Genomic DNA, 19,305 nt, shown 5'->3' with positions numbered 1-19,305 from the left:
TTGTTTCGGCTACAGTAACCTTGTCTAGGAGCTATATAACACAACTGTCCTTCAGGCATATTTCCCTTAGTTGAAACTTCTACCACCACTGTACTCAATGCAGGAATTTCTATTCGATTTTTCAATGAACAAATCCATTTTTGGTCTTGTAACTCAGCTACATTAATCTCAGGTTTCTTAGTTCTTGCTTTCTCCATTTTCTCCAAAACTGTATGAACCAAATTCTTCACTACAATTTTCCGTTTAGCTACTAAATTCACACTGATTCCATGCATCTCAATCCTGTTGCCGTCTTTGGCAAATATCGTCTTCACGTTATTTTTGTTCAGCCAATAACTGCCTAGGTTCATAGGTACAGTCATGCCGGAAATAACAAAGCAATCTTCTTGAAAACTGTGACCTCCAATCTGAAATTCAACATTCCGAACAACACCATCAATCTTGATGCTGGAACCCTGCACGCCTGTTGCTTTCGAATCCGTTTCTTCAATCACACAATCAAGCTTTCTAGCCAACACTTGAGATATCAGGCAGCCTCTTGCATTGCCGCTATCAATTAAGGTCAGGATTTCCATGCCACCAATCTTTGTTGGAACATAGACTTCAGCCGCTCCAGCCGCCATCTCAGAATCTTCATGAAACTTATAAAACAGCTATCTAACTCACACCAACAGTTATGAGGTTGTAACTATCCAATTGTCTATCAAATAACTATCTATCTGACTACAACAAATAACAAAGAACTGAATAAAACAATTTACTCACCGACAATATTTCATCCACCAACAGAAACGTCCAAAAATATCTCTTAATCCACAATCAACAACAGAAATTCTCCGGCCAACAGAAACTCCCCAAACTATTTGTTAATCCACAATCAGTAAACTTCTCTCCGACCAATCTAAAATATTACAAACTTTTAGATGCCAATTGATGGAAAATCACTGTACATAAGAATTAATATCGATATTAATATATATATAACAAATTTACAAGACTATTTTTCGAACAGCAATATATATATATAATGGTAATCAAATGGTAACAACATGAAACCATAACAACTCACCATCAAATAAATAATGATGACAGTATCTCCCAATCACCACAAACACTTTTCTCAGCCAATCTAAAATAAATACAATGATTTTAGATGCCATAAATAAATGTTTCACTGAACCAATAACTTGTAACACAATAAAAGAAGTTGTATTAAGAAATATGACATGATCAAACATTATCAATCACCAAGCAAATTAATCTTTCCAAATACCATAAGTTCAATTCTTTGAAATTCAATAAAATATTACCTAACAAAACTATTATTGTCAGATTAAACTGAGATGTATAAAAGGTTTAAAAGTCGAAATTCAACTAACTATATATCTCAATACCTGAGAGCACTTTCTTGCGCAGCTTTGCTTCTCTGCGCAGCTCAACTTTCTGCGCATGGCGCGCTCCACGCCCGATAATCATTGCAGCTACCTCTATACACCGCCCCATGTTGCGCATACCAGCTCTGAGAGATAGTGCAAATTTCTTTGCAAATATGGTCACTCCCCCTTTCTCTCAAACAAAAGAGACAGCTCCCCCATATTTGTGCATACCAGCTCCGAGAGACAGCCCCTCCCTTCCTTCATAGAAAGAGACTTCTCCACGATTATATCTACTGCATTATAACAATTTTGCTTCATGAAATTCTAAACTTCATTAAAAATTTTGCTGAATCAACATCACTAAATCGCAATATAATTGTTTTAAAATCGAATACTTTAAATCACAATAACTGACTCATCTTTTAAAACAATTTTCCACATTTCATCAAAATTTAATACTTTTCAAATATCTAATTTCACATTTTTATCAAATTTAATTCAATTTAAAATTCAATTTAATATTTTTCAATATTAATTTTACAAAATTGTATTCCTAATTCATTTTTCATTTTCACTTTTTATTATTCTTATCTCTGTTAGACTCCACAACAGTCTGAAACAAAAATGAATTTTCATAATTTCAACAAAACATAATCAAAAACTAAATTAATTATTTTGATTTCCATTATAACATAATCTCGTAATTTCATATAGGCTTATAAACAATATGTTATCTTTTCATAATTCAAAATAAACCATCAAAATAAATTATCACAAAATTAGAGTTGCTTCGTTCACTCTTTATCATTAATTTTGTTTTGTTGTTGTTTATTTACAATGCGCATAAATCAAAACAATGCCGCGTAACAAGTAGAAAATGGAATAAGGTTTTATGATTATAATACATTCAAAACATTAAAACCATAAAATGTCATCTATAATAGCATTATTCCATGCCTCGACTTCCGCTACAAGGTCATCTTCATAATCGCTAGCCCCTAAACCATCGACATGCGCCACTTCCTTCGTATCCTCCCCTTCTTTCACCTCTCCTTCAATTTCACCAACCAATTTCTTTTTATCCAAACTATTTTCATTCTTTTTAAAACTCTTTTGCCCCGTCTTATAAGGAACAAAAGGCTTGTTTCCCCACCGCAAAAAGTATTTTCCTTTAGGATTAGGCAACTTTTTATCTCTAATATCAAAACAATCCCTCATCATGTGACCCTTTCTGTTGCAATAATAACAAATAAAACCACCTTGAATTGCGCCAATTAAAGGAATAAGTTCAGCTGGTCCACCAAATTCATCAGCTAAATCAATTTCACATTGATTTATTTCATATGACAAATTATCTTCATCACTAACCTGATCAATAGTTACAGGATTTGACTTGGAACCAACGCCACCAACCATCGTCTTAGCCAAAGCCATCTGGTTTGTTGTACATCCTCTAGCCATTGACCCTGAAATTTGATTAAATTGTAGCCCTTTAACAATCAATTGTGCTTTAACTATTAACTCTGTCCGAAACTTCGTTATCATTCGCACTTGTCCGTCACGCTCCAAATCCAATGCAAATTGACGCATCTGATTAGCCAAAAGTGGAGATAAAACCACATTACACACTTGAGAATAGAAATCCATAAACATATCATCAGTTGGTTTCGGATACGCACGTTTCCAGAAAGATAGTATCTTATCAAAAAATGCATCAATCTTATCATTCTCATGTTGCTTAACACTCAAATACGCATCTTTACACACATTTTTCATGTCGGGTGGTAAAAATGTCTCCCGCATCTTACACAAGTACCCCTTTAATGTTAATTGTCTATTCTCCATATCAGCAGGTTTTAGTGTATAACCACAAGCGGTTCTTACACCCACACATTTATCAAACAAAATTTCCTTACACACTTGATGATTAGTCATATGATAACGTCTAGTAGTCATCCAAAATCTCTCCAAATAATCATCAAAGAAAATCACATCATCGTCAACTGCAAATTCAGGCGCATTTTTTCTGAACTGATCATCAAGTTTAGCACACGTTTCATTGTACCTATGCACATTCTCCTCCCCCTGCGAAACATACAAAGATCTATCTGGTACATAAACAAGAGATTTACACCAACTAACCTGCGAATCACTCAGTCCAGCTTCAAAAAAATTGAGCGTATTAAAATCCTCCGCATCAACCTCAGAAAGGGCTGGCCACCACATGAGAACTCCATTATAGATATTATCCACAGCATCCACTCTAGACAATTCCCAAAGTTTTATGATCTTATCTTCATTTCCCTGCATACCACCAAAAATAGGCCGAGAACCACCAGCAAACAACTTAGGCTTCTCTTCTGATCTCCCAAATCCTCCAGATCCACCAGCCGTCCTCTGCCACGGCATAGAGTTATTTAAACCATTCTGCTGGTTATTCGACCCATTCTGCTGGGTATTCGAACCATTCTGCTGGTCATTCAAACTATTCTGCTGGGCAATCTTTTCAAGAATTCGCTGCTGGCCAGTCATAAACTCATTCACAACAGTCACATTTTCAGTCTTGATATCATTATCAACACTAGGCTCCACCACCTTATTAAGACGATCTTCCAAATCGTCCATCCGAGTAGCCAGTCCAGTAACCGCAGCAACATTAGTATCAACATTATCTGTCAATTCCTGAACTTTCACCTCCAGCGGCGCCATTCTTCCAGTAAGATTATCCAGCTTATCCCCATTGGAATGAATATCACCCTGCAGCGAGGCCAACAATTGGAGCATATACTCCTCCTTCTCCGCCGGGGACAACTTCTTGTAATAATCAATGTCCACCTTCATGGCGTCCAAAAATTCCTGAACAAAACTAAAGCAAAGAAATAATACAATTAAAAGAAAATCTGAGCCGTAGATTCGTACTACACTACTGCGCCAAAATGACGTATAGTAATAGCAAGAACAAACAGCTAAATATTCTTATAAAGTGTATTAATTCAATACAAGGTTAACATACAATAATAACATTAATATTAAGACAACTGTTCACTTTTATGTTCGTGTCGTGTTGCAGAGCAATGTCTTGCTCCGAAACCGTTGACACAAGAACTAAAAGCTAAACTATATAATACATGCATTGCTCTTAAATCAGGAAGAAAGGGACTATACATCACACAAATAAGAAATTTTAATTTAGGAATTATATTTTTGGTGGATCAGACATATTATCCTTAAACTAAAGTAAGAGGACGTCTGTGTGTTTGTACCGCTGAGACGATTGGGTTCTCCTTAACAGGGCAGATTCATAGGTCCCGGGAAGGTTTATAACTATTTTGGGGGAGGGTACCACCACCCTCCCAAGAGAAATCAGAAAAAATCAAAAAAAAATTACATTTCTTGATTTAAAAAAGAGAGTTCAACGAATTATAAATGTCAAACGCAACATATACATATTTAAATGTAAAAAAAAATATTTAAAGTGCCACTAGAGGCCTCTGAGGACATAGCTTCTAGTAATGAATATCTTATTAAATTTTTTATAAAATATTTGTTAATTTAAAATTTCAAATTGCAAAAATCTAAATTTTGAATTGAAAATATATTTAGACATAGACAAGTTTATTGGAAGAGGAAATATTCAGTTTCATTTAGCCAGAACTCTTTCTCTGGTTTTCATTCACAGTCTGGTTATACAAAGGTATCTACTTTCTTTCTTTCCTAAAATGAAAATTCTACAATTTTGAAAAATTTAGCTATTCTTTTCAAGTTTTTTTATGGTCATCTAACCATAATGGATAAATGTAGAATGGTTGTAGAATTTGGGCATATAGAATAGTCCTATTGGTTTAAATCATTATTTTTCTTAGTATTATATTTAATTATTTAGGCACTCTATAAAATATTTAATCAAATTATCAATTATTACGGACTATAATTTTGAAGATCAATAATCCTAGAACCTTATGGATAAAAGCAAAGCAAAGTATAGAATGGAAAGTTTTTATAATATTTCTGGTTCAAGCATCTTTCCCCTGACTTTTTAAGTTTTAGCTATTTATATTATCAATATGATTAGAATGAAATCTCATTTTACTGGTACCCTATTTTTTACAAAAAACTAATGCATTTAACGTACATAAGAGTTATTCTGATATTGAAAGACTGATAAAAATCTATCATCTTATTCTTAGCTATTACCTAACCTCCATTGCACTAATTTACATGAATTTTCGTTTTTACCTCTGTATAATATGTTTTACTTGCATAATTTTCTTTTTTTTTCTTGATTTATGTATCTATATATTTTATTGAGGTTCTATCTATTTATCCATCTATCCATCCATCCATCTATCTATCTATCAATATGTGCAGGTATATAGAATTTGTGAGTATGCAGGGAGAATTTCCAATTTTTGGTCTGATATCGGATTTGTATGCACTGTGGACTCTAGAGGTAATCATCCTTATACACTAGGACAAGCATGTACATAATCAGCGCAGCAATAACATGCTTGATAGCAACATGTAGGATAAAAAAGTAATGTTATGTCCGGTACAAATTGAAAATATAAAAAATATGTTAAGTTGTCAATTTTAAAAAAAATAATAGATAAAAAAATATTCAATCTGTAATTTTAGATTGAAAGATTTATTTGCACAAGGTAAAATTGTGAGGTTTGAATATACCATAGTTATATAGAGTAGCTTTGCTAGTAATGAGGGTCAGACTTGGGGACAAGTATTCTTATAAATTAGTAGAAGATCAAAACAGCATTATTTATGCAATTTTAAGAAAAGTATATACTGATGACCAATAATTTCCCAAAAAAATTCAAAAATATAATTTTTATCTAACATTTTGCATTGTTGCTTTATTTCACTTTTTTTTTAAACAAAATATTTATATCAGTCAACATATTAAAACACAATTATATGAATTTTATTTTAATACACAAAAAATATCAAATATGAAATATGTTGCCTAGTGGCAGGACCTAACGCAAAACACAATGTGGAAATTTTTTAGTAAAAAGTGGATAATTAAACAATAACATTATGATCATGCGGTAAAAGCGGTTTTACTCATGCCATGAAACTTAGCCTAGTTTTTTCTTTCAATTTTGTAATCTTTTTCTCTATCCATGCATCGCCTCCTCCTCCCCTCTCCCCCAAACTCATTTAACCCTCTTTCTATAAAAGTAAGTTCTAGTACAAAACAGCATTAAGAATTTGTCAATAACCAATCAATTAATTAAAACAATAGATTTAGAATATACTTGGATATTATGACAGGGGAAAAAAGGCGTCATTTTAGGTCGCTGTTTCTTCTGTAGTTTATTGGTCAATTCGTTCAGCTAATAGGAGGGGATGGTGAAATAGGGAATGATAAGTTACTTTGTTATTTGAGCCCGCTACAAGTTCCTCTTTATTAGAAAACTTGAAATTCTGGTGTAAGATCCAAGTAATAATAAATCTATTATTAAAATAGACCAGAAAATAGACCTAAAAGTAGTGTTTTATTGTATATAATTTCTTAAAAGATAGGACCCTTATTCCGATTAGAAGCGCAGCAATAATTGGACAATGCCATACACTAGATATAAAGTAGACTAGCAGCACTTCTTAAAATATTTAACATTTTCGTAGGAACATTACCATCATTTATTTTAGCTTACCACTTACCACACTACTTCCCCATTATCATCAGGGACAAGACAATAGACGATAAATAAGATTACCCCTTCTGTAAGTTAATGTTATTGGTTGAAAAGTTTGAACATTACTAGGTTGGATCCTACCAATCACAATTCAATAGAAGTACCCAAGGTTTTTGAGCCAAGAAATAAACAACAAGGTTTAAAACTTTGGGTACCAATATGATTTTTATTCCAATTTCTCCTTCCTTACTGATTATTACCTACATTTAATGGTAACCATTACCCCCCCCCCTTTCTTTCCCTGCTAAAAATACATTTTACCCTCTTGATATTCCTCTCTTATAATAATTTTTATTTCAGGAATATAAATGAACATCTCTAGTATATCTTCAAAACGTTTTATTACATTAGTGGATCAGAACCGGTTCTCAGCCATACTGAGAAATCTTGCATATCATCGTATTTCAGACAACATTCTACGAATATTGAATTAAAATCCTAATATTAATAATAGTTTTATTACCCTGGTCCTTCGACATCTCGGGTCTAACAAAACTGGTTTTAATCTTGTAATTTCTTATTTTAATATCCACAGAAAGCTGCCTATAATACAATGCAATAAATAGCTATACTCCTTAGGAAACCTAACTTTTATATTTTAAAGGAAAGGGATGAAGAATATATTACTTGAACCTCTTCTTTTACCTAAATTTATCACTTTTTAACCAGAATTGGGAGAAATAATAAATTATTGTTAAACTATCTTCTGGTAATACTTTAATTAATTTCCCTGGCAATGTCATATCCCTGTATCCCTGTAAGTAATAAAAAAAGTGCGGTCATTTCTAAATGATTACCGTAGTAACACTTTATGTCCCCACTCCTATTTAAAAACTGCACCTCTATAAATTATCTTCAAGAAAAAGAGTTTTGAGACGATGGTTTTTTAGATTAATCGTAACAATCTAAAGTACGTATTGTTATATTCTAACTATAGAGTAGCTTCGTTAACAAATACAAATAATAATACTAAATTAGTTTTATTTTCAATTTCAGGATGGTTTTAGGCTCTTCTATTTCTGGAATCAAGTCTTTGGATGGCTAAAGACTTATTTTATAAAGCTCCTCTTTCCTTTCGAATTTAGAGCATTTAGATAAAATTAAATAACATATGAATATTAAGCAGTTTGACTTAAATCTCGTGTTTGATATCTACATAAAACATTTTCTCTATAATTCTTTAATTTAGGTAGGTACAATTTAATAAAGGTACTAAGAAAGAGAGGGAATGTCTGATTGAGCCAATAGGAGAATCGCATCGGTACATACATTTAATTTCATTGGTTGAAATTTTGTACACATCTTGTTAAGAATGCATGTTTTTTTTCATTTCACACTTAGATAAAAGTCAGCTGTAAACAGTATATTTTCTTAGTAAAAGCTTTGCGGAATCAGAATTAATTGCCCAAAAATTTCGTTTCAATTTGAAAGCTTAATAACGAGGTGGATTCTTAAAAAAAAAGTTAAGCTGGCTACTCGCTGGTGAGGCAAAATTATTTTTGTGAAAAATCCTCCAAAATCGAATAAAAAAATTACAAAAATTAAAGAAAATCTTAAAAGGGTTATTAACATATGATTTTGTTTAATTTTTGTAGATTATTAATGTGCTATTGGATGATTTTTCACAAAAATAATTTTGCCTCATTATCGAGTAGCGAGTCTATAATTTCTTAAGAATCCACATCAGCTTGAGTCGAAAGTAAACAATACTTTTGTCTGCTAGAAATGTTCCTTCTTAGATTTGACGAAAAAAGGGTTCAGAATATAATTCTATTCTTCTATTTCTATTTACAATTTAAAAGAAAATTTTGTTTAAGCGACTACTTTTTCCTTTGAATTTGATTCATAAATCTAATCCCTTAAAGGGGTTTTAAAAAAATATTTTCATTATGAAAGAATGGAATTACCCAATACATCAAATATTTTTCATTATATTATTATTCTTGGCATGACTTGAGACTAATATTTTACATTTTGTCAATAATAAAAATGGATATAGAATACGTGGATATATTGACAGGGGAAAATTTTTCGTCAAATTGTGCTGCTCATGTGTACATCACTTATTGGCTAGTTCGTTCATCCAGGGGGGAGGATGGGGTAGAGGGGTTAGATAGATGGGTGGTATTGCTAAAACAGCAAGATGGGAGTATCACTTTATTAGAGTAAATGAGAATCTAATGCAACATCCAAGTAATTATATTTCCATTACAATAAGAAATATTATATATCCACAATATTTATAAAATATAATGGAAGTAATTGAGAGCAAATAGGTGGAACTTTACAAATGGAACAAGGATGGTTTTGTTCAACACACTATGTTCCTGACAGTGACAAAAAATCGATTTTTACATTTTGGAAAATACACTTTTAAACAATTGTTTAGTAATATACACAAGTTTTTGGAAATAAAGCCGAAAGAATTAGCTCTTTACTATGAAAAATAAGAATTTTATGTGTAATTACACCAGAGGTTTGGAATTAAGTTCATTTTCATCATAGTAAACAACTATTTTTTCGGTCAACTAAACTACATTTCAAATCAGTGTGGACCCTTTATTTTTAAAGCTATTTTTGAGTATTATATATTTTTGGAATCAGTATATAATAATTTATACGTTTAGCCTTTAAAAGAAGTCAAATCTCCATTTTTGGTTGTAATTGTAGGTACTTTTCTAGACATACCCAATACTTGTAAGATAAACAATTTTCTTGAAATGAAAATTTTACGTTTGGGTCCAGAACTAAAAATGGCAAAGGATGGCAATAAAATCCTCTCGTATGAGTAAATTAGAACTATGTATAATATCATAGAACCTTAGCCTAATCTCCCGAAATCTCGCGAAGTTTGCCTTTTAAGCTCTTAAGTAACTAGGGTCTACCAAAAAAATAACAATTTTTTAAGACATAAAAGTTATTTATATTTCTTATTATTTAAAACCCCTATTCAATTAAACTTAAAGTAAAGAAAAGGTTTAAAATCGAATAAAAGATTATCCATTAATATCTTAGCTCTTATTTGAACTATCATAACTTTTTAATTGGTGGGGGGGGCGGGGGGGGGGGGGGGTTACTCGATTTATATCAATCTTGGATCCAATTAAAGCTAGAAGTCTAAAAATTAGTATGTGTCTTCCTTGATCAACAAAAAATATTCTGATTTTATATGTTTAACATTATCTGCTCTCTTTACCCTTTTATTGAGTAACCTTTCACAAAAGGTTCTTTCATACTTATTAATAAAGAAGAGTAGAATATATGTCGATTAAGATAGAATCTGTTTCCATTTAAAGTAAAATGAAAATAAAAATTAAAGTCTTACATATCTATGATCTAAAGGGATAATACAATGGCTGATAAATTAATGTACATCCCCAATGATAATACACAAAATTGCCCCTTCTATAGATTACAATTAGTTGTTTGGACACTCAACTAATAATTCAACCAATCAAATTCAATAAAAGTCCCAAAAGTTGATTAAGAAAACACTATTATAAAACTTTGTGGACTAGCATAATAATCAGCCCATTGTTCCCTTCTTTCCTGCTTAAATATATGTACACACAGAAAATGAGTAAGAAATTGTTCATCTGTATGTAAACTTTGTATTAGAAATCTCAAAATATAAATTTCAGCGGCGGCGGTTGGCGGGAAAACGGCGGCAGATTTTCATGAAATTTTAGTTGGTCCTGTATTATTGTTAGAATAGCTTAAGTTTAAAATTTGAAGTCTCTAGGTCAAAAATTGAGCTGATTAAAGATTTCTGGAGACCTGCAGGATCAGGACCTCCAGGATCATACCTGGAACCGAAAATTGACTTGAACACCTGTACTTCATATTGGATTGTAGTAATATAGGATATTTTATTATTTTGGTAAGATGAAATGCTAATGAACACAGTAATAGTGTCTGACTGATTATGACGTAACAAAAAAAATAGCCAATGAGAGGCCGTTATTGACCAATGGTAAAATTTATAGTGGCCTCTCATTGGCTAATTGTTTTTGTTACGTCATAATCAGTCATACACTATTACTGTGTTCAATGCTAATTTTAAGCCATAAAAAATATTTTTGCTCTTTACCTGTATGATCCTGCCAGATATCCTGGCATCCTGTGCCCGTCAGGATGGAGATATTCAACTCTCAGTTATGTGTCGTACTCATTTGAAACAAGTCACTCAGTTATAGCTCTTTATCTTTCACACACAAAAAATGAGATTGAAAATAACAGAAGGGGGGGGGGGGTGCCCTCCCCCCAGACTGTTAAGGGTTAACAAACATTGTTAATTGGGTTGTGCAATATCTTTTGATATGATTCCCGCCAATGTAGCTCAAAAACAATGGAATTTACAGCTTCTTAAATGTGCTTATTAGACTTTATTTACACGCCCCCTTGACGCCCCTTGTGTAAAACCCCTATTATAAGTATTTTTCACCATTATTTTAAAAGATATATGTATACTTATTGTTATTTAAATAAAATTTCATCAAAATTTTCAAATATACACTCTCTATGATTTTTTGTCATTTTTCGGGATTTTTGGAACACAGTGCAACAGTAATGCTTTCTGAACAATAATTAATTAAACATCCAAAAAAAGAAAAGCGTTTAAATCAGATGGAACAAAAAAAAACACAATTTATCTGAACTTTATTAGCTATCATTCAAAGTTTGAAATCGATAGGACAATTTTAACATTAAAGATAAGAGCTATCTATAACGAACATAAATCTTTATCTTAAAATTAATCTTAGGATTTTATAAAAAAAAATACTCTTGATTTATTAAGAAATTTGAGTCTGATTTGATGATCCACGGAGTCCTGTCCCCTGCTGTCGTCAATAATGTCCGTGGACAAGTCATTCAACTATCCAGGTAATGTTTTGTTTTCTCTTGGAGTGGGGGTGACAGGGATATCCATAAGAAAAAGGACGATACATTGATATACACCCTCAATGATAATTTGCAAGATTAGTTTTGACAACAAGGTTCTAATGATATATTTATCCTATGATTACTAAAATTATTAGGCACTATGTTTTGAGGGAATCCTCCCTATAATAAAATGTAAGATTCTCACGGAAATTTTGTTTAGACTTCTAGATATTATTGCTTTGATTGCATTGTTACTTAAATAAATGTCAATATTCTATTTTATGTCTTGTTTGTTAATCTTCACTTTATTAGATGTTGTCAACGTTGATCAAACTCGTTTTATTTAGAAATTTGGTTCCTGAATGCATTGCACTGACTGATGTTTTGGCACCTCCAGATTTTATTCTGGACTCTGCTCTTGGACATTCCAGGTTAAATTTTTATTCTGGACTATGCTTGTATGCTGTACACTGACTGATGTCTTAGCACCTCCATATTTTATTCTAGACTCTGCTCTTGGACATTCCAGGTTAGATTTTTATTCTGGACTATGCTTGTATGCTGTACACTGACTGATGTCTTGGTACCTCCAGATTTTATTCTAGACTCTGCTCATGGACATTCCAGGTAAGAATTGAAGTAAAATTCAAGGTTAGATTAATATTCTGGACTATGCTTGTTTGCTGTACACTGACTGATGTTCTGGCACCTCCAGATTTTATTCTAGACTCTGCTCTTGGTCATTCAAGGTTAGTTTTTTTTCTAGACTATAATATTTGCTGTACAATGACTGATGACCCAGCATATCCAGATTTTGTTTTAGACTCTGCTATTTGACATTCAAGGTTAGATTAATATTCTAGACTATGCTGTTTACTGACTGATGTCTTAGCACATTTAGATTTTATTCTAGACTCTTGGACATTCCAGGTAAGAATTGGATTAAAATTAGGTTTTCGCACTGTGTAATAGCACTGTTAAATGCGATTATGTGCTTTAACCAGGCTTGAACATTGATGTAAAGGTATACATAGATTCTATACCAAACATGACTTTGATACAAATGAAGTCTACAAAGTTGTGAACATAAAATTTGTACTTTAGCTCTTGTAATTTATAGTTATTTTTGTACTTACATTATGGAATCTGCCAAGTTACAGATTATTTGTAGTTTATGGTTGGTTGTATTTTTGGGCTTACCACAGTTATAGAGTAGCTGCGCTTATCAAATCTATATTGATTTGATTGTTTACAGACTAAATTACAATTGCTATTGCAAAGGCCTAAAACAATCTTATATATTTTTACTACAATCTTTAACTGCAACTTTGATGAAAACTTTAAATTGAAAATACTTCATTTTATTTGTTAACAAGATTGTTGTGTAGATAAAGTTTGATATAAAACAAATACAATAAAGCAGTTAAAATTGAAAATTGAGTGGCTATATACCATTGTTTGTTATAGTTGCAGTAACCAGGGTTTGGCAATGGATATCATATTAATTGGATCTTACACCAGATTTTCATGTACTCTGATGAAGTATTACTCTCTTCTGGCTAATATAACGATACTCCTTCTTAGCCTTATCCCTTCCCCTCCTACCGGATAAACAAACTTACCAATAATTGAACATAAATTTCCAGGAATATTAATCCATGATACTACAATGGACGATAAATTGATACGCACTTCAATTATGATTAAAAATTACCACAATTGTTGTATTAATGCAACATAGCTAATTTGTACCACCCAATCAAGAATAAATATTTTTTTTCAGTGGGAAAGTGTATGAGCTATTGGAGGAATCCTTTTTGAGCTGGCCCGGAGCTTTTAAGAAGCATGAGTGTGCTCCATTGTTCACAGAGAAATATAGATCCAAACTTTAATTTGGAGAATTCATGATAGGAGGTCCTCACAGAGTTCCCCCTTCCTTCCCTTTAAGCCCTTTTTACATTTATCAACTCTTATTTTAATTTAATTCCCTGCAGTTACTTGATACACTAGGGGCTTGAGCATATCTAACCTAACCTAATAGTCTACTTTTCATCTAGATTTTATAATACGTGTTTCAAATCCCTTGCATTTTTTAGTAGCTAGTAGCGAAAGTACTCAAAGATTTAAAACATAACTTTATTTAATGCTTTGCTGTGTTTCTTTAAGTTTACAACTAAGAGCTTCACTACTCATGGATGTTGTCATCCTTATTTTATTTTTAAAACACTTATATTAGGTCGATTGTTAATTCCTTTTTATTGTTTGAAAAACAAAGTTTAATATATTTTTGTTTCTCATGGACATGTATCATTTTTTTTACCCAATTATTATCTAACAATATTAATATCAAATTATATATGATTATAATAAAATATAAAATAAACAAATATAATAATATAAAGTATCTGTTTCTTCTCTATAATTCCATAGTAAAATAATTCTTTCCATCCATTCTTCTTTCTCTTAACCAATTTTGGTGTTTTCTCAGTGACTAAAAATAAAATAAAAATGTTTGTTTACTAATTTAATTCTCCTATAGGTATAACTGATCTTAATTAGTATCAGATTGTAAACATTGATTAATCAAATTAGTGTTAGACCTTACAGAACTGGCCCTCTGCAAAAAATCCCCCTACCCCCGCCCATTATTATCTCGACTTTTTTTTGCTTTGCTGACCCCTTTAATTAGCAACTATTTGTATTGTTTTTAGGTCCTTTTTACTTAAAACGACTATGAAGTTTTTAAAAAAGATATTGTTTAGTATGTTTATTGTTGTTAATATTATTTTGGATTGGGAGAATTCAAGTGTACGTACAGACAAATACACGTGCAGGCATATTCTATTTGTAGAGTAGTTGCGCTACTAAAAATAAGATTTATTGGTTGAATTGTACGCACATGACCAATTTCTTTCTAGAATTTTGTCAAATATTTTTCTTTCTATTTTTCTTGTTTTCCTTCCTTTAATTAAAGTGCAAAGTTTCTGTAAAAAGTTTGACATACACGATGTGGCTCCTTGACAAAAAACTATATTTTGTTCATTTTTTTATGAAAAAGTTTTTTGTTGATGTGCAGAGGATTTTGCCACCCCCTGAAACCAAAATATTAAAGTCAACAAAGGGGTGTGTTTATAGTGTTAGGGGGAGGTGGTTTTAACCTTAACATCTTCCCTCTTTGTGTCAAAATAGTTATGAACCTTACCTGGACCCATAAGAAGTTACAATGCAAAGGAGAACCATATCGATACTGCTACACAGATACGGAAATCATCCTGTAATTTTTATATTTGTATAATTATAATTTGGTAATATTTATATTAATAGCACATGACATGCCTATCTAATAGAAAGCATTGAGCACACACTATAATTTTGCTGTAATTATAATAACATGTGATTTTGATAGCAACAATCAACTTTAGTTGTCTAAGATCACGGTGTGCACAGAGAAGATAAGATTAAGATTACAAGCTGATATCAAACTTGTCAAATAAAACATTTTCGTGGATATTTTCTTATATATGTGCTGATTCCATAGTTTTATAGATATGTATCAAAAACAGCATGATTTATTTTTATGATAATTCTTTGTATGACACAACACACATCATCTGAATGATATTCTAACTTTTAAATATCCTAATTAGGGGGGAAGAATTGAAGAAGATTGATTTTAGCGCTCTATTTTTATTTTCGAACAGCATGCCTACTTCAGAATAAGCATAGTTAAATAACTTTAAGGGCTTTAACTTTTTGATTTTAGGTGTATTGAATAACCAACTGGGGGGTGGGGAGGTTGATAGACGTATAATTGTATAATCCAGACAACTACCTGGTCCAAGTGCTGGAGAACCTTTTCGTCTACTAGGAAATTGGTTTCTGTTCTTTTATAGGGACTCGGCTGTGTTTTTATTTTCGATGCCTTTAGCTGATTTTAAAGATCAAACCCCCTGGGCAAAGTTATCCCCTCTATTCTTTTACTTTACTGATAGAAGTAATACCTCTTTCCTCCCGTAAACCAAAAATAACTTCTACCCTAACTCGAAACCTATGGAGATCAATATTAATATTTTATGACCAGAGTTGACTCAGTGTGTAAGAAATCTGAGGCCAGATTAAAATGATAATTGATAAAAGTTTTCCAAAAAACTTCCTCTCAGCCCGATTCTCAGGGGTTTAGGGGATAAGTAAATAGAAAATCTGGACGTTGATGTTAAATAATGGATTTAAATCACAATGTTGATATTATGTCAGCAATGGCAATCTTTTTATTGAAGTTATATAGTCGACGTTAACCATCGAAATTGCATACAGACAAAATTTTGTTATGGTGACAAAAGAAAATAAAAAATATTTAAAATATATTATTTTATTAAAGGACTAATTGACCTTTTATTCCTGATTTTCTGATTTTTTATCTTCAACTTTAGTTTTTTCTTTTTCTTTCTGACCTTCGATGTTAGTTTTAATGATTTGTCAGCCGCTTGCAACAGCTGTAGATGTTAAGAAAAGTAGCGGCTATTAGACCAATTTCTAAAAAAAATTTCTGAAAAATATCTGGAATATAAAATATGCTTGTGAAATTTTTCGCAAAGTCTCACAACATATATTTAAACAGACATGATCCATTGATCATTTTTATTGAATCTACTTATTGATGGCTTTCCTACAATTTAGTAACATATCTATAACTAGCGGTTACGCCTCTAGAGGCCTCAAGTGGCACTTTAAATGTTTTTTTTTATATTTCAAATATGTCTATGTTGCGTTGATGTATATGTTTCGTTTAACTCTCTACATAAAATCAAGAATAGTAAACAAATATTTTTTTTTATTTCTCTTGGGAGGGTTGTTGTACCCTCCCCCAAAATATTTATAAACCTTCCCGGGACCTATGAGAAGCTACCCTGTTAATGAGAACCCGATCAGTTCAGCGGTTAGCGAGATCCTTTGTTACAGACAGAGAGACAAACACACATCCTGTTACTTTATTGTAAAGATGAAGTCTTTGAATGAAAGTATACGTACACCTTGAGCTTTCCGTATTTTGTAAATGTGAGATATATTTATACACCAGATTTTTTGTTCAAAGAAGGTGTATCAACTTTTTTTTTATAGCTAGCCGGTTCTTTTAGTAAGTAGTAGATGTAAAATTTTTCATAGAATTCAGATATGCAATCGGTTTTTTTTGTAGACCTCTTATTTTTTAAGTAATTTAAGTTTTTAAAAAAAAAATTAAGTCTTTTTTAAGGTACTAAAATGAAACAAAAAAAAGAAAGAAAATGGCCAGTAAGAACAAAAATAGTAAGATCTTTAATTTGACACCTTACTTTTTCAATTCTGTCAGGTAATTATTGAAAAAATCGATTTTTTTAAACCCACGAGAATAAAAACTTTGAACTTAATTTTATTATTTCACAGATAAAAAAATATGGGTTCATATATACCTTTAGAATCAGAAAAATATTACGAATTCATTGTAAGCAAAATTGAAAAAAAAAGTTTACAATATAGTATATAAACTACAATAAAAGGAATTATATGAAAATATCATATTATATTGTACAGGCAACTTCTTAATTCTTGAATTTAGTATAAAAATGGGAAGGGGGTAAAGAGGGGGTAAAAAAGGGAAGACGATAGTGTTGCCTGAACAAAAAATACAATTGGCCATTTGTTTAATTTTTTATTTTTTTACTTTTTTTCAATTTTGCTTACAATGGATTCGTAATATTTTTCTGATTCTAAAGGTATATATGAACCCATGTTTTTTATGTCTGTTTGAGAAAATATTTAGGTCTAAAGTTTTTATTAAACCGAGGTTAAAAAATAGATTTTTTCAATAATTACTCAACAGAATTTTAAAAGTAAGGTGTCAAATTAAAGATCTTACTATTTTTGTTCTTACTGGCCATTTTCTTCTTTTATTTTGTTGCGTTTTAGTACCTTAAAACTGACTTAATTATTTTTTTAAAAAACTTAAATTACTTAAAAAATAAGAGGTCTACAAAAAAAACTGATTGCATATCTGAATTCTATGAAAAATTTTACATCTACTACTTACTAAAAGAACCGGCTAGCTATAAAAAAAAAGTTGATACACCTTCTTTCTGAAAATATTGAATATTACATGCGTTGTTATTATATATTTCTTACTGTTATTACTCTTTGATTTGTTAATCTTCGTTTGATAATGATGTTGTCATCCTTGTTCTACATTACCTCCCCTTTAAATTGGAAATGTTTGTGTAATATGTAATAGAAACAAAGCAAATATTTTTACAAACCAAACAATAATTTTGTTTCATCTAAAAATAAAATTTTCTTGTTCAAATTACAGAAAAGGGGGAAGCATAATTTTGCAAGTAGCGAAGTACAGAAGATGGACAAACGACAAAGTAATTATGTAGCAGAAAAAGACAGATAATTTACGATTAATCCTTTTTAAAAATCACGAAACATTTACAAAATTACAATACTAAAGTAAGAATATTTTGTAATTTTAAATGTTTATTTTGTTTTTGAGTAAAACTAAATTTTGTTTTGTAAACTTAATTTTTGAAGTATAAACTAAAGAAAACAATACACAGCAAACAAACTACTAATGAAATACTCCCTCCCCTCGATATACAATTTTACAAGGATGACAACATCCATAAATACAAAGCTAAACAAATCAGCCTAAAGTAGAAATATATAGTACTCTTAAAATGCAGGAATCCAAGGATAAAAATGAAATATAATTATGTACACAAAATCACTAGTTTTGTAGATTAAAATTATTGTTTAAAAAGTTTAGACTCTATTATTCTGGAACCAACAAAAACAAAATTCAAAAAGTACCCAAAGTGTATGATCCAACGAATAGGAAAACAAGATTATAAAACTTTGGATACCAATAGTGTTTAGAGTTCAATGTCCCCTCCCTACTGATTATCTGTTGTAAAAAGTATGAAATGAGCTCATAATGGAAATACTTACCTCCCTAAAGTTAATCATATCACTGATTTTAAATAACATTAAAGTACTAGTTTCATTTAATTTTATTGATCTTCTAGTAACTATGGATTGACTTATTACTTTATGTAGAAGATGCAAATATCATTTCCTATTGCTTTAAATACAATAAATGTTTAAAAAGACAATTCCTTTTGATGCAAATTTGAATTAATTGTACCTTTAACCAATAAGTTTAAAATTAGGCAGAGTTTGACCCAGTTAAAACCTCTTCAAATTAGGATTTTATACGATTATCAGGGATAGAGGTTTAGCTGATTACCAAAGAAAATATAATTTTAGATTTTATGATATATAAAGAAAAAAATTTGAAA

At 31.1% G+C, this 19,305-nt stretch overlaps 2 protein-coding genes across 4 annotated transcripts in view; one reads left to right on the top strand and one right to left on the bottom strand.

The window, feature by feature from the left end:
- Positions 1–14,378, top strand: part of LOC145319220 (peroxisomal acyl-coenzyme A oxidase 3-like) — a 43,314-nt gene extending 28,936 nt beyond the window's left edge. For all 3 annotated transcript variants that reach the window (XM_080161201.1, XM_080161200.1, XM_080161206.1), the window contains 5 exons: positions 4,980–5,070; positions 5,745–5,826; positions 11,889–11,974; positions 12,322–12,405; positions 13,758–14,378. In XM_080161201.1, coding sequence (XP_080017327.1) covers positions 4,980–5,070; positions 5,745–5,826; positions 11,889–11,974; positions 12,322–12,405; positions 13,758–13,866 — 452 coding nt within the window. In that variant the 3' untranslated portion in view covers positions 13,867–14,378. The remainder of the gene's footprint in view (positions 1–4,979; positions 5,071–5,744; positions 5,827–11,888; positions 11,975–12,321; positions 12,406–13,757) is intronic.
- Positions 2,745–4,305, bottom strand: LOC145319214 (uncharacterized). The gene is made up of 2 exons (XM_080161189.1): positions 3,519–4,305; positions 2,745–2,842 (listed from the first exon to the last, which is right to left on the bottom strand). Exons 1-2 carry the CDS (start codon positions 4,215–4,217, stop codon positions 2,756–2,758), a joined length of 786 nt encoding a protein of 261 aa, XP_080017315.1. The 5' UTR covers positions 4,218–4,305; the 3' UTR covers positions 2,745–2,755.
- Positions 14,379–19,305: the final 4,927 nt, after the last annotated feature.

This window comes from Acartia tonsa, chromosome 1 (assembly GCF_053477335.1).
Source record: "Acartia tonsa isolate MP-2025a chromosome 1, ASM5347733v1, whole genome shotgun sequence".
Taxonomy (NCBI): Eukaryota; Metazoa; Arthropoda; class Copepoda; order Calanoida; family Acartiidae; genus Acartia; species Acartia tonsa.
This window is presented reverse-complemented; position numbering and strand designations above follow the sequence as displayed.

What these genes read in the sequence shown, in the direction of transcription:
- LOC145319214 (XM_080161189.1), bottom strand. Translation starts at nt 4,217, where the DNA reads ATGAAGGTGGACATTGATTATTACAAGAAGTTGTCCCCGGCGGAGAAG. An exon ending in CTGGACTGAGTGATTCGCAG is followed by an intron (nt 2,843 to 3,518) that starts GTTAGTTGGTGT and finishes ATCAAATTTCAG; the next exon opens with GGTCAATGGCTAGAGGATGT.